Source organism: Myxocyprinus asiaticus, chromosome 37 (assembly GCF_019703515.2).
Source record: "Myxocyprinus asiaticus isolate MX2 ecotype Aquarium Trade chromosome 37, UBuf_Myxa_2, whole genome shotgun sequence".
Classification (NCBI taxonomy): Eukaryota; Metazoa; Chordata; class Actinopteri; order Cypriniformes; family Catostomidae; genus Myxocyprinus; species Myxocyprinus asiaticus.
In genome coordinates, this window is record NC_059380.1 from 1,056,154 (window position 1) to 1,077,377 (window position 21,224).

A 21,224-nucleotide genomic window follows, 5' to 3' on the forward strand; every position below is an offset into this window, starting at 1 on the left:
CCATGTCTCTCTCTCTCTCTCTCTCCTCTCTCTCTCTCTCTCCATCTCTCTCTCTCTCTCTCCTCTCTCTCTCTCTCTCTCCATCTCTCTTTCTCTCTCCATGTCTCTCTCTCTCGCTCTCTCTCCGTGTCTCTCTCTCTCTCTCCCCGTGTCTCTCTCTCCTCTCTCTCTCTCTCTCTCTCTCTCTCTCTGTGTGTGTGTGTCTCTCTCTCTCTCTTTCTCTCTGTGTCTCTCTATCTCTGTCTCTCTCTCTCTGTGTCTCTCTCTCTCTCTCTCTCTCTCTCTCTGTGTCTCGCTCTCTCTCTCTCTCTCTCTCTCTCTCTCTCTCTCTCTCTCTGTGTGTGTCTCTCTCTGTCTCTCTCTCTGTCTCTCTCTCTCTCTCTCTCCGTCTCTCTCTCTCTCTCTCTCTGTGTCTCTCTCTGTGTCTCTCTCTCTCTCTCTCTCTCTCTCTCTCTCTCTCTCTCCGTGTCTCTCTCTCTCTCTCTCTCTCTGTGTGTGTGTGTGTCTCTCTCTGTCTCTCTCTGTGTCTCTCTCTCTCTCTCTCTCTCTGTTATATTTATTTATTTAATTTTAGTTGTATTAGTATTTCAATGCACTTTTCAATCAAACAGTAATTTTTGGAACCCAATTTGTTTTTATTGTAATTTAAAATAATAATAATAATAATAATAATTATTATTATTATTATTATTATTATTTTACTATACATTGGTAATACATTTCAGTTGTAATTTCTTAAGGCTTTTATTTTGAAAGTCTGGCGCTGAGTGCTCCAGGAAGTCTGTGTTTGAGTGTTTGTTTGTAGGCTAATTCACAGTAGAGTAATATGCTTCTCAATCAACATTTGGTAAAATGCTTGTCCGGTTCCATACTCAATGCATGATATAGGTGGACCGAACTATTGATCATCTACATCTGAGATGGAGTTTGTGTGGAGCGACCACATATTGCGCTGAACAGCACATCACGATCCTCTGCGTGTGTTTATGTATGTGTGTGTGTCGGCAGAGCACTGCTGGTTCAGAGTAAAGCGTGGTGCCAGAGACTACTTAGCTGTGCATGCTGACTGTATATTTATTATTAAACACAGCCTTTTGCAAATCACTAAGCTTTTGGATGAATGTAAGAGCCTGAATAAAATGCACTAGTTATATGGAAGGTTATTTATGTAATTCTTTGAGCTTGACAGTAACGTCAATGACCAACATGCGGTATCGAATTTGGATTGGGCTCGTCGGACCGATACCCGATCCAGGTAAGAACGTCAGTATCGGACTCGATACCGATCCAAGTATCGGATCGGTGCCATCCCTAGTGATCAGTTGATAGTGACTCACTTTGCTGTGTCATATTGTCTTCTGATAGCATACGATAGGTTTCGGTGAAAAGCAACTTGAAATTTAAGTCATTTTTGTGAAAATCTGTTGCACATTCATAAGTTTAATGACAGAAACTTGAACACAAGGGCTCGCATGTTCATGCATGAACTTGTCTTGTTTCGCACTAAAAGTTTGCATGAACACGTCACTTTAAAATGAGTTTGAAATGACATGAGGGTGTGTAAACTGACAGAGTTTTTATTTTGCGTGAGCTACTTCGTTGAGTAAGTAGCACTAACTCAGTACTGCTTTTAGTTAGTTCCTCCCCAACACTGGCACGCATATTCTTTTCATAGACGTTGATGACTGAAGGTACGTTTACACAACAACGATGTACTAAAAATGGAAAAGTTTTTCCTTTGCGTTTTTGAAAAGTTTCGCGTACAGACGACAACGTTGTCAAAATGATCCCCGTTCGCAGGGATCTGCGAAAATGACTAAAAACACTGTATTATGCATGCCAAGCCAGTAGTTGGTGATGTCACTTTGTAAAGAAACAAACGCGCCTGTGCATATAAGCATTCCTCCACAGAGCGGTGAATACAAACAATGAAGATGGCGATCGCTGGTCGTAGAAGTGATGCAGTAAATCTACACTTTGCTGAAGAAGCGTCAATAAACTCAAAATCTTGAGCAGCACAAACACAGTCCTGTAGTCCACCATTGTAGTCTCGCACGTTGTTTTGAAGTACTCGTGCACATGCCTATAGACTGAACACGTACTACGCGTGCGCATGACGTCATCGTTTTCAAAAACGTGCACTTTGAAACCCATTTTCAAAAGTTTGCTTTTTCAGTCCCAAAAACGCAGTTTTCGTGTAAACATACAGTCAAAACGCATATAAAGTTTTCCATTTTTAGTTGAAAACGTTGTCGTGTAAACAGCCCCTGAATAAGCAAAAGCAGTATTTTTTTTTTGTTCTTGTAATAAATAATTGGTAGAGAGCTCTGCACTAGCATCATCATGGTTTAATTCCCAGAGAACATGCATACTGATTAAATGTGCCCCATCAATGCACTGCAAGCTACTTTGGATAAAAGTGTCTGCTGAATGAAAATAAATTTGATTTCAGCCAAAAACCTTGACATGAATGTGATTGTAAAAAAACAAACTTACCACTGTATAGATCTGCGGCTTCCGTCTTTTTGCCATGTCGATGACACTGACGCCATTGTAGTTGAGGTTCTCAATGCAGCCGTGGAAATTTTCACGGAGAAACGTCCCAGGCTTGCCAGGCAAAGGGATTCCTCCGAAACTGAGCTTGAATAAGGACACACAAACACATAGACACACACCACACACACACACAAACACACACGCACATGCACACCACACACGCACACAGATCCCAGAGATCAATAACACACTAATACTTTTTGCATTGTACAGAATAGCTCTGAGGACAATCTTTATAAGTGTTCGGCAGACTCCTAATTGTCTGAGCAGACTAAGTCCGGCTCATTATATGGTTTAATTTATATACTAGATAAACTAGACTGATTATGCTGTGAGCTTTAACAGCACTGTTTTAAAATGTGAAGGTCTAAATGTGTGGTAATCAAGAGGAACATGACATTTATGATTTATTTGTGTGATGTAAAACTAAGGCAGCAGTGAGTTGTTGTCATCAACATCAATCTGTAACAGCAAACATGTTCAACAAAAGAAACCATTTTTCATAAGCATTTCAACATTTTTACAAAACTGAAATTACGTGCTTCATTACACGTTTGGCTGCAGTTTTCAAGTGAAATGTCCAGCAGAGGGCGCCAAAACGGAGCAAAATGGTGTCGTAATCAGGTTTTTAAGGTGAATTATAGATGTTTAGCAAAACAGATCCTTACCCTTAACCAACACCTAACCCTAACTGACAGTGTTTTAAAATGCAAATTTGAAATAAAAAAAATAAAAAATACATTTACTGACGCAAGCACATCATTTACTGTCGCTTCTATGCCACTTTCACGCGTCTTTGGCTGGACTCAAACCACCGTTGTCGAATCCAAAGTCCAACGCTCTATCAGGTGAGCTGCCTAGCAAGCTAAATATATTTGAATAAGTGTGTATATCTAGGGTGATCTATAACACCAGTGTTAAAATTACCATTTTTGAAATCATGCGTTAAAGTAAGTGTTATAATCAGCAATTGTACTCGTGATTTGTGTGACAATGATTAAACCACACAGTTGTTGTAGCGCCTCTAGTGTTCATTTCAGCGGAAACTGCAGCTAAACGTAGACAGCGGCATGTAAATGTCAGTTTGCAAACATGTATCTAGAGTAACGTTCCCTCAATGAGACCAGGTTGAAAGAAAAAGACAAGCCCAGTCAGATGATATTTAAATCAGAGGATGCCACATGTAGTCTACACTTAATCCATCAGCAAAATGTAAACACAAGGCTATTTATTAATCGGTGTTCTTGCTGTTGATTTGTTTCTCCTTCTCGTTTAATTGGGCCTTTATTGAAATCAATAAGTTAAAAATATCTGTGAGCAGCACTGAAGTATTTTCAGAGTATTCGGTCTGTTGTGTGGCTGTGACAATAGTGTAGCACTTTGGCTTGTTCTATGTTGAAATGTTGTGCATGTTGCAATCTAAAAGTAATGGTACAAAGTGTCAAACAGGCACTCGCAATCCAAAGTATACTTTGCTTCTTTAGCCAAGATTGGAGCTTGTTTAAAAAGGCCAAAGGATCAATTTTGAGAAAGAGATGAGAGATGTATGTTCGGGTCATTTTTGACCCGTGAACATCACAAGTGTGACTCACAAACGAACAGTGTATAAGGGTTAAGCCCCAGGAAGGGATGGGATCCGTTTTATATGGTGAGGTGGGGTAATGTAATAATTAGCAGACCTTCTCCATGATTTAATAGACTTTTTTTCACATTTCCACTTTTGGAACGCAGATGCAAAACGATTGCAGGCTAAACTTCTATAGCGATGAATGGGAGACTACAGCAAATATTATTCTTGCTTAACTATTTGCTCCAACAGCAAAAAGAAAAAGATAATCCCATCCAAACAGGGCTTTAGAGCTATATGAATTCACATTAGTGCTGTTTTGATGCTGATGTTTTTTGCTGATCCCCAGATCATTTAATGCTGTTGACTGTTACACATGTCATATATGGATTAATATATATATATATAATTTATTGAATGAATAGGATTAATTTAGAAACTCATCAAGGCCAGATCACTGACTTGAGAATGATTTACACTCAGATATCACCTCGTAGTCTATCTCCAGTGTGTCCTCCTGGCCCGGACTGCGGAAGTGTTGAGTGTGTCCATCCACAGAGAAATTGATGTGTTTGTTAAAGCGCTCAATTTGAACAGAGTGCCAGTGGTGGTCATCCAGCAAGCTTCCTGATATGACCGAGGATGAGCGACCGCTAGACTGAGGCTTGGCATCATCTGAACAAAAAAAGTAAAAGAAAGACTAGGAACCTTGACTTATGATCTTAAAGATGTCTGTTTGTCCCAAGAAAGGAAGACAAAGGAAATGTTTGGGATTGAAAAACAGTGATTATTTTTGCAATTCTTTTGTTGCTACTAGTGGCACATCTTTTAGAGCATCTAAATAACTTCAGCCAAGCAGTTGATTAAACCACAAAGCAGAGATTTGATTCAAAGACAAAAACAAAGGTCAAAAAGTTGCAAGAGAAACAGGTGGTCTCATGCATCACACAGCTGCTTCACTTTGAGTGCATTAACATGTTTGCAGGTCTGAATGAAAATGCGATGCTACAGCAGCAACCTCCAAGACAGCACTGAGGAGGGGACGCCGTTACACTGCACACACCTTTCTTTCTTGCTTGCTTTCTTTTCTGCTTTCATTTTTGCCATTTTTTTCTTTCTTGCTTCCTTTTTCTTTTTTCTTATTTTGCTTTTCTTGGCTTCTTTCTCTCTTTCTTGTTTGCTTCTGTTTTCCTTTCTTGATTTCTTGTTTTTTCTTCAATTTTTTGCTTTGTTTTTCTATCTTGCTTTTGCTTCATCTCTTTTTTGCTTTCTTTATTGCTTCATGTTTTTTCTTTTGCTTTCTCTCTTTTCATTTCTGTCTTTTCTTTTATGCGTTTCTTTCTTTTGTTCTTGCATTTCTTTCTTTTTTAGTTTTATTTTTTGCTTTTCTTGATCTTTTTTATTTTGCTTTCTTTTTTTTTGCATTTATTTCTTTTTGCTATATCTCTTTTCTCTTTATTTTTTCTTATTGTGTTTTTGTTTTCTTTATTCTTCATTTTCTTTTTTGCTTTCTTGCTTGCTTTTTTTTTTTGTTTTCTTCATCTCCTTTCTTTCTTTCTTTCTTTCTTTCTTCCTTGCTTCTCAGGTGCTTCTCTTTAATCTGTGATTTCATTCTCTTGTCCACCAGAGACACTTCAGTACAGTAGTGTGAATAAAAGGATGAATAGAAGGTCATTCTGAATCATACATCATGATTCTCATCTGCAATTTCCTATTCATTTGTAGGAAAAAAATCCACTCCGTTCTCTTTCACTCACCCAAATTGAGATGCAAACTGAGTCTTCCTCTCTGAAGCTCCAGAGTGATGAAATCTCCTCTCTGTCCCTCTCCATGAACCAGAACCCCTTCCGCCTGATGGCTCCGGAATCTCAGTGATATCACGTCTTTCACTGTGCTGGTAGACTTCTGGTTGAACCGGTAGAGCAAAGCACTGCGACCATCAAAGTCGGCCACGTCTGACTCTGGAGAGATCAAAGAGAATGGGAGAAGACCAACACATCTGCGCTCTCTGCACTTTATCTAACCTTACAGCAAGTTACTAGTCCTTCATGTTGATTTGATTTGAGAGTAACAACTTACATTTCAATCTGTTGATGACACAATGTGATCAAATGGCTTCAGAAGATTTGGGAAATACAGCATAAGTCGTATTGACTACTTTTACTGAAGTTTATGGTAAAAAGTAATTTAAAGAAGTCATTAGGAGGTGGTCTCACTTTGTTCGTAAGACTATGGGAGTAGATCATATACAGTTTTACACCAGAAACACTGCTTAGGGTTATGTGTTGGAAAATATTTATGCATGATTATTCTCTCAGATGAATTTCAATGCAAACAATGGACATGCCATAATTGGATTAAAAGCACAGTCTGTATGTATTTATATATACAGTGCATTCAGAAAGTATTCAGACCCCTTCATTTTGTCACATTTTGTTATGTTGCAGCCTCATGCTAAAATGCTTTAAATTATATATTTTTTTCACATCAATCTACACTCCATACCCCATAATGACAAATCAAAAACCAGATTTTTGATAACTTTGCAAATGTGTTAAAAAAACAAAAACAAAACTGAAATATCACACTGACGTAAGTATTCAGACCCTTTGCTACGACACTTGAAATTTAGCTCAGGTGCATCCCATTTCTCTGGATCATCTTTGAGATGTTTCTACACTTTGATTGGAATCCACCTGTGGCAAATTCAATTGATTGGACATGATTTGGAAAGGCACACACCTGTCTATATAAGGTCTCACAGCTGAAAATGCATATTAGAGCAAAAACCAAGCCATGAAGTCAAAGGAACTGCCTGCAGAGGTCAGAGACAGGATTGTGTCGAGGCACAGATCTGGGGAAGGCTACAAAAATTTGTTGGCTGAATTGAAGGTTCCCAAGAGCACAGTGGCCTCCATAAATCTTAAATGGAAGAAGTTTGGAACAACCAGGACTCTTCCTAGAGCTGGCCGCTCAGCCAAACTGAGCAATCAGGGGAAAAGGGCCTTGGTAAGAGAGATAACCAAGAACCCGATGGTTACTCTGCTTGAGCTTCAGAGATCATGTGTGGAGATGGGAGAAACTTGCAGAAGAATGCATCACTGCAACACTCCACCGATCTGGGCTTTATGGCAGAGTGGCCAGGCGGAAGCCTCTCCTCAGTGTAAGACACACACAAAAAAAAAAGCACCTAAAGGACTCTCAGACTGTGAGAAACAAGATTCTCCGGTCTGATGAAACGAAGATTGTTTGGCCTCAATTCCAAGCGTCATGTCTGGAAGAACCCACGCTGAAAAAAATGATTTTGGCCCTACTTCAATTCAACATTATTACATTTTGCTCATTTAATACATTTCAATTTTGTTTTTGATTTTAATAAAAAAATTGTAATTGGTTTTTATACATATCACATGTGTTTTGAACCAAGCTATGTGAATTAATTAAAGTCAGTTAGAAAAAAATAAGATGGTTTCATTTGAGGTCATCTCTGTGCATGCGTGTGAATATGACACATTCACAAATATGAATCTGACTGGTTTAACTCCTATCTCCAGGCTACCTTGAAGGTAGGTCCTTCAAGGTAGCCTGGAGAGGTGAGGTATCCAAGCCACATCAGCTACTTACTGGGGTACCTCAGGGCTCAGTGCTTGGGCCACTTCTCTTCTCTATATACACAACATCACTGGGACCCATCATTCAGGCACATGGTTTCTCTTACCACTGCTACGCTGATGACACACAACTCTACTTGTCTTTCCAACCCAACGACACCACAGTGACTGCTCGAATTTCTGCCTGCCTGGCAGACATCTCAGCCTGGATGAAGGAGCACCACCTGCAACTCAACCCAGCCAAGACTGAACTCCTTGTCTTTCCAGCCAACCCTGCTGTTGAACACAACATCACCGTGCAGCTGGGTGCAACTACAGTAACGCCTTCCAAATCAGTCAGAAATCTAGGGGTAACCATCAACAACAGACCACATCTCAAAGACCGCAAGATCATGTAGATTTACACTCTACAATATCAGGAAGATAAGACCCTTCCTTTCTGAACATGCCACACAACTGCTTGTCCAGTCACTTGTCATAACTAGACTGGATTACTGTAACGTTCTCATTGCAGGCCTCCCTGCATGTGCAATTAGACCCCTGCAAATGATCCAGAATGCAGCAGCACGTCTGGTCTTTAATGAACCAAAGAGAGCACATGTTACACCACTCCTTGTCTCTCTCCACTGGCTGCCGGTTGATGCACGTATCAAATTCAAGGCTGTGATGCTGGCATACAGAACAGTCACTGGGTCTGCTCCAGCATACCTAAAATCATTTATGCAGAGCTACGCGCCCACTAGAAGCCTGCGGTCGGCTAAGGGACGTCGCCTTGTTGTACCAACACAAAGAGGCACCAAAACACTTTCCCAGACTTTCAACTTCATCATACCATGTTGGTGGAACGACCTTCCCAACTCCATCCGTGAAGCTGACTCACTCTCTGTCTTCAAAAAACGACTAAAAACACATCTTTTCCATGAACACTTAACCAGTCATTAAAATAAAAAAAATAAAATAAAAAAAAATTCTTGTTGCACTTTATTATATTTTGAATACTATTATGATGCTAGTGATACTTTGTAATACAGCACTTTTCATACCACTGTCTCCTTAAGATGATTCGCTTATGTTTTCCTCTTTTGTAAGTCGCTTTGGATAAAAGCGTCTGCCAAATGAACAAATGTAAATGTAAATGTAAATGACACATGCGCAGTTTCCTTGGTGCCAGAAGGAATTTCCAGTACCAAGCGGTGCGAATTGAAGTCATTTTCCCTCAAGTCCTGGAGTTTTATTATTCAGTCGATTTGCACGGTAAGTAAGATGTATGTAATATTATGCAGTACCATTTATTACAGTAAACAGTTTGTTGACTGATTAAAGAAAATAGTGGTGATGAAGCATAATATAATATGCTAAACGTTAAAGCATTCACATTGTAGGTTACAGAGATTTTTGCAGTATAGGTAAACATTGCACGTGAAGTTGCTCGTATTCTAGCACATTAATACAAACATTACAGTTTGAATGTTACCGAAAAACTTTAAGACTTGTGTTGCGAGGATGCACGATCTTGTAGTATGCACGCATTTGAGGCATGTGGGGGAGATTGTGCCTCCTTATAATTTGTCAGTCAACGATTGTGTGTGTGTGTGTGTGTGTGTGTGTGTGTGTGTGTTTGTTTGTTTGCACACTGTAATATTTTTAACTATGTGGCGAATGTCCACTGCTTTATCCCCATCTGTAAAGTTCACAATATAGTGTTGGGATGTATAAATCTTTTCAGTGACACACAACAAGTTCACAATAGGGATCCTGTAATTAACGTGCATTAATGAAAATAGCTTTACTGCAAAAACATCCCCTCTTTTCACTAGCGTTAATGGTGTGGTATGTGAATACATCTCAAACTAACAATAATAATCATTATGTGTGCTCACTTGCTGTGTTCTCTCTTTCTCTTAGGGAAGAACAGGGACATTTTGGTGGATCCTAAGCTTTTGGTAAGAGACTTTACAGCTATGCTGACTAATGTTAAAAAGTAATAGTTCTGTTTTTGTTTTTTTTTCACACTTGTGATCACTTACAGAGCAACTTATTTACATTTAAGTAAGATCTGGATGCTAATTTATTTTTTTGTCTGTCTTATGTGTTTGTCAGTTCAATGTATCAGTGTAAAGATTGTGGCATTCAAGTGATAAGGCAATCAGAAATTCTCAAACACTACAAACTTAAGCATGGCCACTTTGGGGATGGTCATCACTTTAAATGTATTCATCCCGGTTGCCCTTGTGTTTTCAAAACAGGAACCGTGAACCTCTCTGAAGATGAGCCCAGGGCTCAAGTCTGACGTCTTGGAAAAGCTGGCTGAAGATATTTCCAGTACTCTGCATACCCACATGATCCCCAGATAGATGAGGTTGCAAAGACACTCGTTGAAAAGTTTCCATGTTTGAGAGAAAAATGGTCGATGAAGGGGTATATTGGGTGGATATTCAGCCTCAAGTACAAAATGTCAAACTACAGGACAAAGATGCGCATCATTGGTTGTCCCGAAGTCACTCTTAATTCACGGAAGAACAAGCCCAGGGATGAATGTTTTCCAGCCAACAATGTGAAGAAACCAAAAAGAGCAGAAGTTAACTTTTGCCCTGCTATTCCTGCCGGAGAAACAGATTGTCACAGCCTGGAACATTGCACTCCATTGTTTTATTTTCAAGAATTGCACGTTTATAGTTCAAGCACTTTTATAATTACCATATAAATTGCTGTTTTTTTTATTAAAGTTTTTATTACATTATTAGAGTTATAATTGTTATTATTTTTGAAATGTTATCCTTTTATTGGTTTTTACAAATGTGCAATGTCAGAACTTTGTTAACTGTTGATTACGAAACTGTGGCTGGTTACTTATGTGGTCAATTGTAACAATGGAAGTATTCAAGCCTATAAAATGTGCCTTTTTAAATGTGAGTTTTAACATTTCTACAGATGTTGGAACATTTTTTTACAGACAAAGGTGATTGTTGTTGGACATGTTGTTCACTACATTTGATGACAATAAAGTCATTAAAGTTATGTTATTGTGTCATTTTTGTGTGTATTTGAAAGGCATTCAAGATAATTAGATAATTACATTTCGTGCAAACTCTTACCTTAAAATTTTTTTACAAATTCAGCTAATCATTTTTTTCAGTGCAGGCACCGCTCATCACCTGCTCAATACCATCCCAACGGTGAAGCATGGTGATGGTAGCATCATGCTGTGGGTTTTTTTTTTTTTCAGCGGCAGGGGCTGGGGGACTGGTCAGGGTGGAAGGAAAGCTGAACGCAGCAAAATACAGAGATATCCTTAATGAAAACCTGGTCCAGAGTGCTCAGGACCTCAGACTGGGCCGAAGGTTCACCTTCCAACAGGACAATGACCCTAAGCACACAGCCAAGACAACGCAAGTGTGGCTTAGGGACAACTCTGTGAATGTCCTTGAGTGGCCCATCCAGAGCCCGGACCTGAACCCAATCAAACATCTCTGGAGAGACCTGAAAATGGCTGTCCACCTACGGTCCCCATCCAACCTGACAGAGCTTGAGAGGATCCACAGAGAAGAATGGCAGAAAATCCCCAAATCCAGGTGTGCAAAGCTGGTTGCATCATACCCAGAAAGACTTAAGGCTCTAATCGCTGCCAAAAGTGCTTCAACTAAGAACTGAGTTAAGGGTCTGAACACTTATGTCAATGTGTTATTTCAGTTTATTCTTTTTAATAAATGTGCAGTTATAAAAAAATAAAAAAAATCAGTTTTTTGCTTTGTCATTATGGGGTATGGAGTGTAGATTGATGTGAAAAAATAAATAAAATAATTTAAAGCATTTTAGCATAAGGTTGCATCATAACAAAATAAAAATAAAAAAGCACAGTCTGGTGTTATGCACTGGACTCTTGCCATGGAAAGTTTTCTCATGTGTGACGGATTAGGTAGCAACATGAGGGTGAATAATCACAAAATTAATTTTCAAGTGAATGATTCCTTTAATTGCAGTCGAGATAGACTCTGAAGACTTGAAAGCCATGAACTTGTGTTTTGGTGTGTTTTTACCCTGTTGACAAGACCAGAACTGCTGGTGACCAGCATATGTTGTGTTTTAGATGTTGATGTGCTGCTGTCTCTTCAAGGCTTTAAACTGTCTTAACCACTTCCTTGTTCAACCAGCTTTATAAGAAAGACCCTGCTGGTTTACATGCATTTTGTTTTGCTGGTGAACAACATGGCAGCTAGACCAGCAGCAAACCAGCACTAACCAGCATGGATCAGCATGGAAATTCAGGCTGAATGCTGGTCTTTCCGTAAGGGTGTGTATGAATGCATGGTGCCAGCAACAAATTGAATAAATAAATGCTAAAGACAGTGTATGGTGTGAGTTATCACTCACTGTATGTGCAGCCATAGACCTCTAACCGTAGACCCATTCCTCCTCTGGGGCTTCCCTCGAGGGGGAGAAGGCGCAAATATCGAGTCCTGATTGAGTGAGGGAGTTTGTGTTGGACCACTGTGTCTGCATCAGTGTTTCCTGCAAATGTCTTTAAACACAAACACAAAGCAATCCTAGTCAGACATGCTTATATAGACACTACTAACAATACCGAGACTAAACATTTTAATGTGTTTATTATAGGCACTTTAACAAAATCATCTTGCAGAACTGCCACTCTAAACAAGCCCTGCAGACAACATTTAGTATTCAATGCTTTGTAAGATGCAAATATTATATTTGAGTTTAGTTCTTTGTTCCCCTGTGAAGATGAAATTAGACCAAATGATTTTCTGATGAGTTCTGACCTTCTCTGTTCTGTGTGCTGATACATCTCTGCTGGGCTTCTTTGTTTTGTCATGTTTATTAAAGGTTCTTTGGAAATAAATCACTCCCTGAGAGGGGAAGATGCAGGCAAAAGGTGTTTGTAAGATGGTGGCCAGTCTGTTTGTCTTTCACTGTTAGTGTGCCAAAAGCATCCAGACCAATAGACTCATTTCCTTCATCTTGCCTGCATCATTAAAGTTAATGAAAGATCAAGGGTGTGATGAAATGGTGGGAATGAGAGAGCTTGGGGTTGCTGAAGGGCAGCGTGACTGGCATGTTTGTTCATTGCCGAGTGAATTTTAAACCCTTTTGACTCATTCTGAATAACTAGTGATAGAGTTTCATCCAAAGTCTTTTTAGCAAGCCAGTTCACTCTTTGGCCATCTTTGGAACGCTCATGGGGAGCTATTTTTCTATGTAAACAAGTGGTATTCCAGTGCAGCTCCTATCTACTTGAATGGGGGAACACCGAAATCTCTAAAACAGTTGGTCAAGATTACGATCAAAGAACATATTTCAAATCAGCTGTAAAATCTGATTACACTTGTATCGTAAATTATGCTTCTTTACCTCAGATTATAAAAAAATAAAAAAAATTCCCGGCTTGTATAGCTAATGCGCATGCATGTTCTCGAGTTGATTGACAGGTGAGGTCTGTATCTAAAAGGTGATTGGTGGGACTTCCTTTATACATCTGTTGACCATTGGTGACCATTGGGTGTTCAAATTTCTCCCATTCATTTTAACAGAAGTGACCCACCTCTGCTAAATAGTCTCTGGTTTCATCACAACTGAAGTGTGGTGTTAATGAACAGGATCTCAAAAAAAGATGAGGAACGGAATGGAAAACAAATCATGTGAACTGTCCTTTTTTTTTATTTTTTTATTTATTTTTTTTATTTTTTTAAGGAATATAGCTACTTTTAATCAACAAAATAAAAACACTGTGATAATGCTTCCAGAAAAGACTAAAGGAGTCTGTGCCAATCAAATATATATATATATATATTTAATGCCTAATTAGAAGTTAGTACAAGGTGATTGATTTTCATCTCTTTGTGTTCTGATGACTTTGAGGCTGTTGAACTTGATATTAATAATTCATTTAGTGAGAAAACAACTAAAAAATCACAGAAGTAAACAAAAGAAGAAAGGGTAAATAAGGATGATGAAATAATATACAGTATATAGCCCAACAGTTTATTACAGAATTAAAGAATCATTACAGGTACTAAGAACAATATCCTCCATGTATTATCTCGCCTTTCATAACAGATTTCCCCTTAAAGGAATATTCTGGGATCTATATATACAGTATATATATATATATATATATCAACTTAAATAGAGGTTACAGTGAGGCACTTAGAATGGAATTTTTGGAGGGTTTAAAGGCAGAAATGTAAAGCTTATGATTTAATAAAAGCACTTCAATTAATTATTCAGTTAAAAAAATATATATATATATTTGTGTATTATTTGAGCTGCAAAGTTGTTTTCATTTAAAGAGCACCTACTATTGTTTTTAAACATGCCTAATTTTGTTTTAAAGGTCTCATACAATAGATTTACATGCATCCAAGTCCAAAAAACACATTAATTTGCACATAATTTAAATTGCAGCATTACCTTTTTTTTTTTTCCCAGTGTCAAAAACGACTCGTTCAATGATCCGTTCTAAAGGATTCTGTAAAGGAGGAGGCGAGAAGCAGCTTTCCTTGTTTAGGTAAGGAATTTTATTTTCTGCGTCTGCAGCACAATTACAGTCTTTGCGTTATCCACTAAGTTAATCTCCAATCACACACAAAATACACTCTCATCATTTATAATAATAACACTCTTGTTTCATTCTCGTCTGTGGTGCCCAGGCTCTCTCTCCCGTCTAAGTGCTGTGTGGCTCTATTTATGCCACTCTCCCCGTGCTCACTGAAATTAGAGACAGGTGTTAGACATAATTTAACTCAGGTGTAAGCGCCCTTACCACTTTCTCTCTCTCTGGAGAGATGCTTGACCACGCCCCCACTGCCACAGATTCATTCTAAACTCCTCCTTTCAGAGAGCCTGCTCTGCTCTGATTGGTTAGATGTCCCAGTCTGTTGTGATACCGCTTACAGCGCGTGTCGGAAAGGAAGCGCCCACTACCATATCCGAGTTTCAGCTCCGTCTGAAAAAATGTCTGTTTTACCTTACCAAATTGAGCCCGAGTCCGATAGTGATACATCGGAAGATCAACCCGAACCACCATCGCAAGCACGACGAGAACAGGACGTTTCTCTGTGGTAAGTTTATATGTAGTTTGACAATAACGTGAGTTATTGCACTGGCTGTACATGTAAACAGACCAGAGGCGGGTTTTTTGTAACCAAATTACGTAGGTTAGTACAGGAAGTAAGTCTGGAATTACTAACGACTCATTTCAGGTGTTCAGAATCGGTTCTTTCTTTTGGGTGTCAATAACTCCATATTTCGTGCACTTTGATTGAAACTTTGCAGACTTTTTTACGTTCACAAACAGCTATATAACACACTACATGAAAGGTCATATTTGAAAAACCATAATAGGTGCTCTTTAATTTTAGAGTCGGTTTAGGATTCACGGCATAACGTCATCATGGCACTGATGTTGTAAAAATGGATATAACTTTACATAGATGAGGTTAGTAAGTGATTTTATCACACAGAAATCATGTTAACACACATATTGTTTATGTCTTGTCACTTCTTTTGATACAGTGAGTATTTTAACGTTTACGGATTGGCCCCATTGACTGTGGTAATCAACATTATGCCACAAATATTGTCAATTGAGCTTAGCTTGTATTGAGTCTGGAATATTTAAAACACAGCTTGTCCTGGATGCACGTAACTCACTTTAACATTTGATGTGTCTGTTAGACCAACAGTGCATATATCAGTTTGATGAAGCATGCAGCCTGATCTACTGCACACAAATTGGTTTTAATGTGGATGTCTAATATTCTGACAGATCTTGAGATATTTCAGCCATGACTTATACAGTCTCATCTTATCTCTGTGCTCACAACTTTACATGTTGAACCAAGCATGAAAAATAGTGCAAAGCAAAAATACAATCCATAATTCAACAATGCTCCCTGTATGTTTTATTCAAGGAAGAAGGGAATAATGGAATCCAACTTCCCCCAGCATCCCAGTGGACAATGAAAGGAAAACTTAAAAGTAATTCTCCCTCTCAACCCAAGGATGAAGGCCAAGGTGTTTAATCCTTGAACTGAACAATATACTTCTTATGTGTTTAGTTTGCATAGACAAAGAGAGAGGAAGAGAACAAGAAGGGAGAGAAAGATAAAAATACTACCGCTTTCCAAAGATGTTCATTAATAAGACAAACAAAGCAGAAAGGACTAAGCAACTCACTGTAAATATTACTTATTCAAACTCAAATTATATTCTTAAACCTTGAATTAAGCAATCAAATAATGATTTCCCCCACATCAATCACATTTATTTTCTTTATAGAGTGCCACAGTCTTGTTCAGGGAGTAAAAGTGTCATTCATTTTTTTCCATAGATGAATGTATTTAATTTTTTAATGATAACAACCTTTAAAGACAGACCTATCGTGAGCTCATAGGTTGTTAATCGATGGCATATGCATCTTTTGAAGCCACCAGTCCACGTTATTTCAACTTTATTTAAAATAAAAAAGCATGTTTAACAGCTGAATTTCTGGTGAAGAACTATGCTACCCGTGATCCTGAAGAGAAAAGCTCGACCAATCAGGGAATTGCGACCAGCAAAGCCAGACAAACAAGCCCAGTCTCAAACTACCCTTATATTTTTATATAGTTTAATATTTTGCAAGAACATTAAAATATATGTGTCTGCACTGACCAGCTGGCTCCCATCTTCACACAGATCTCCACCATCATTCCAGTCCCCAAAAACCCCCAAATCACAGGACTTAATGACTACAGATCTGTCGCTCTCACGTCTGTGGTCATGAAGTCATTTGAGAGACTGATTTTGGCCTACCTGAAGGACATCACTGGACCCCTGCTAGACCCCCTTCAGTTTGCTTACCGAGCAAACAGGTCTGTGAATGATGCTGTCAACATGGGACTGCACTATATCCTGCATCACCTCGACAGACCTGGGACTTATTCAAGGATCCTATTTGTGGACTTCAGTTCAGCCTTCAATACCATCATGCCTGATCTTCTCTCAACCAAACTGACCCAGCTCTCCGTGCCAATCACAATCTGTGGGTGGATCAATAGCTTTCTGACAGATAGGCGACAGCTAGTGAGACGGGAAAATCACATCCGGGACCCTCACTATTAGCACTGCTGCTCCTCGGGGATTTGTTCTCTCTCCTCTGCACTTCTCCCTGTACATGAATGACTGCACTGCAAAGGACCCCACTATCAAGCTCCTGATGTTTGCAGACAACACCACGGTCATCTGCATAATCTGCGAAGGTGACGAGTCTGCATACAGACGGGAGGTTGAACAGCTGGCTGTCTGGTGCAATCACAACAACCTTGAGCTTAACATGTTCAAAACAGTGGAGATGATAGTGGACTTCAGGAGAAACCTTTACTACATCCACTCGACAGATCATCAATGCTTTCCCGCACAGTCAACACCGCCCGGTATTACTTAGCTATGGCATCCAAATACCACTGATAAAATCAGTGCCCAATCCATGGTGGAATTTCCAAAAAGCCAATTGGGAGGCATTTGCTAAATACCTTGACTATGTCAGCCAGTTCATACCAGCAAGTGTAACAGCATATGAGCAATTTGTAAAGGCAGTGACTGCAGTTGCAAAGCACCATATCCCACGTGGGTTCCAAAAGGAGGATATTCCTGGCTGGGACAAACATTGTGACAACCTGTACAGAGAATATAATGCCACACATGATAACTAGGTATCTACGCTTTTGTTGAAGATGATGAAGGAACAGAGGTGGAAAAGGTGGACGGAGACAGTGGCGAACATAAACTTCACTCACACAAGCCTAAAAGCCTGGCAGCTGCTCTGTAGTCTTGGTGCTGACTCAAAACCTACATCACCTGATACTGATCCAACAACAACATCATCTCTCCGTGCAATAACACCAAATAGTGTGGTCTCTCACCTTCAAAGAGTCCCTAAAATCACGGTGGCCAAAGAACATGCTCAGAAAATAAAAAAGGCCCTGCGTGAGAGGAAGAGGTCTTTGGTAGCCCAGCCTATCCTCTCTAGGAATTTTTCATTGGAGGATCTAAAAGAGGCACTACAGAACGTCAAGCTTGGGAAAGCTGCCGGCTTCGATGGAATATATCTGGAGTTTATTAACAACCTGTGAACCAGGCAGGGTTTCGAAAACATCGCAGCTGCACTGAGCAAGTGATGGCACTTCCCACCCACATTGAAGCTGGGTTTCACCGTAAACTGAAAACTGGCACAGTATTTTTTGACTTCACAGCAGCTTACGACACTGTCTGGCGAGATGGACTGATGCTAAAACTCACAGAGACCAATCCTTGTGCCAAATTATGTAATTTACTAAACTCCATGCTCTTTAATTGCCTGTACGAAGTCTTCATGTGTGACAAGAGCAACAGATGTTGCAACTTAAATAATGGCCTCCCACAGGAAATTGTCTTGGCACCAGTGCTGTTTAATCTGTATGTTTCAGACATTCCACCCACAAAGGCAAATAAAGTTCCAATATGCTGATGATTTGGCACTAGTGTACCAGGCAAAGACCCTAGTTGAGTGTGAGAAGGCCCTGGAGGAGAACTTGTACATCTTGAATCAGTACTTTCAAAAGTGGAGATTACAGCCAAATCCAAGTAAAACAGTAGCAAGTGCTTTCCACTGGAGCACATGAAATGCACGTGCAAAAATGCATGTGAAATTTGGTGATGTAGAAATATAACATTTAGATCACCCTAAATACTTATACTGAACTTGATTGTATTAAGTTATATTATATTATATTGGATCGGACACTAACATATAAACATCATCTTGAAAAGACAGCCAAGAAGTCAGCTGCCATGTTAACCTAGTAAGGAAACTAGTGGGTACCACCTGGGGAGACAGTGCTCAGACTATATGCCCTGCAACACTAGCTCTTGTCTATTCAGCTACTGAGTATTGTGCACCAGTGTGGCTAAACAGTGTACACACTACCAAGGTAGATGTTTAGCTGAACAGCGCTATGCACTTGATCTCAGGTGTAACCTAGTCAACGCCGTTATCTTGGCTGCCAGTACTTGCCAATATTGCTCCACCTAAACTGAGGTGTGAAGCAGAAGCCATACGTGAATACCAGGGTTGCTGGCGATACAGGAACTCTCTCCTGTATCACATAATTTTAGATCTTCCAGATATTAGACTCCGCTCAAGGAGACCAGTCTGGATACTTGACCCAGTTCAAGGAGGAGCAGAATTCTGTATGGAAGAGAGGTTGAGAGAGCAGTGGATCTCTTCCTTGCCAGCAAATGGAACCTTGCTGCTGACCCAGTAATGAAAGTACCTGGCTGTGAACTGAGGCGGCGTGAGTGGGTCTTGTTGAACTGGTTTCGCAACACCCAAGGAAGGTGTGCCTCTCTCATGTATAAGTGGGATGCTGCAGATTCCCCAGCATGTGACTGTGGTGCACCTTGCCAGACAACTGATCACATAGTAAATGAGTGCCCAAGAAGAAGCTTTATTGGTGGTCTTTGGGCGCTACATGAAGCAACTCCTGAGGCAGTGCAATATCTAACTGACTTGGACTTTAAATTATGACAAACCTCCATGTAATGCTGGCTGTGTTCTTTTACAAATTGTTTAATGTCATACGAAAAAAAAAAAAAAAAAAAAAAAACATCCTGAACATCACTGGAGTCATTCAGGTTCCTGGGCTCTACCATCTCTCAGGACCTGAAGTGAGAAACCCACATAGACTCCATTGTTAAGAAGGCTCAGCAAAGGTTGTACTTCCTTTGCCAGCTGAGGAAGTTCAGCCTGCCACAGGAGCTGCTCGCACATTTCAACTCGGCCATCATTGAGTCTGCCCTGTGCACATCTATAACTGTCTGGTTTGGTTCAGCCACCAAATCACACAGAAGGAAACTACAACGGACAGTCAGGACTGCTGAGAGGATTACTGGTGACCCCATGCCCACCCTCCAATACCTGTACATCTCCAGAGTGAGGAAACGTACAGGTAGAATCACTCTGGACCCCACACACCCTGCCCACTCCCTCTTTGAACTGCTGCCCTCTGGCCGTCACTACAGAGCACTGAGAGCCAGGACATCCAGGCACAAGAACAGTTTTTACCCTCAGGCCATTTTCCACATGAACAATTAATCTGCCTTCAGGATTCCCCCATAGTGCAATAATGTAAATACATATCGGTAACACTTTTTATGAAGCCCATATTTATAATGCATTGTAAAGGCATTATGCATGCATTATACTGCATTCATAATGTCTTATAAAACACCTTATAATAAGTTATAACTTCTCATAAATAATTATAAGTACAGTTACATCATAAGACTTCCCTTATTCATAGTTATACTTTAGAATATAATGCATTATAACACAAGCAACGTCCAATTTTAATGCAGAAGAAGTTAATATAGCTAATTGTATAAGTGCTGTATAGTGTAAACAGTCAAAAGGCTTTATGACATGATCATATTATAAGTGGTCTTTGCCTGCTTTAATAAAGTTACAAAAGCAATATCTTATAAACAGCCATAACGTAAACTTGTAACATACAATACATTACAAGTCAGACTTATATAATGGAAGTTAATTGGTGTGTTTTACACCCAAGAAGATTGGCTACATGTGTGATCAACACACACACTTTTTTTTTCAAGAGCGAGTTTCTGATATATTTTAAACTTGTAGCTTTACAAGTATTTTTCATAATATCTCAAAATTTACATTGAATGTGTGTTATTTTGTATTTTGTGCATGTGTAATGTTTATAACTTCCAGCATGACTTGTAATGTCTTATAACCACTTAAAAATATCTTATTGATGTTTATAAGAGGACATTGCTTTTGTCACTTAAAGCATACCTATTACATATATCACAACTATATATATAATGCATTACAACTTCTGCAGATAAAATTGGATTTTGCTTGTGTTATAATGCATTATACTCTAAGGTATAACTATGAATAGGTAAGTATTATAATGCATTATTATTATGGTTACAATAATTTATGAGAAGTTATAACATGTTATAAGGTGTATTATGAGTCATTACTAATACATTATAATGCCTTTACAATGCATTATAAATATGGGCTTCAGAGAAAGTGTTACCTAAATCCTTCATGTACAGAAGTTAATTCACATATTTAATTCAACAACTGTACATACCCCTACCTTGCACATACATTACCACTTGCACATGTACATACACCATTCTATGTTATATGTCCTATTATTTGTATGTCTATTTATACTCTTACCTTATTTTATATTCTGTCTCACTGTACTGTTCTGTGTGCACTTGTTTCTCCTATCACCAAATAAAATTGTGTATGTGTGAACATTGGCAATAAAGCTCATTTTGATTCTGATAAACATATACCTGTATGTATACAGTATAATATATGCATGTATGTATATTTACTGTATGTACACAGTATATATAGTTCACCAGATGAGGTTTATTGATGAGAAATAACACAAATGAGGAGT

At 39.1% G+C, this 21,224-nt stretch overlaps 1 protein-coding gene across 3 annotated transcripts in view; it reads right to left on the minus strand.

The window, feature by feature from the left end:
• The window catches only part of LOC127428084 (contactin-associated protein-like 5), a 120,848-nt gene that overhangs the window by 49,589 nt on the left and 50,035 nt on the right, over positions 1-21,224 (minus strand). For all 3 annotated transcript variants that reach the window (XM_051676149.1, XM_051676152.1, XM_051676151.1), the window contains exons 4-7: positions 12,106-12,253; positions 5,881-6,084; positions 4,614-4,798; positions 2,497-2,640 (exon numbers count right to left, since the gene is read on the minus strand). In XM_051676149.1, the coding sequence (XP_051532109.1) occupies positions 2,497-2,640; positions 4,614-4,798; positions 5,881-6,084; positions 12,106-12,253 (681 nt within the window). The remainder of the gene's footprint in view (positions 1-2,496; positions 2,641-4,613; positions 4,799-5,880; positions 6,085-12,105; positions 12,254-21,224) is intronic.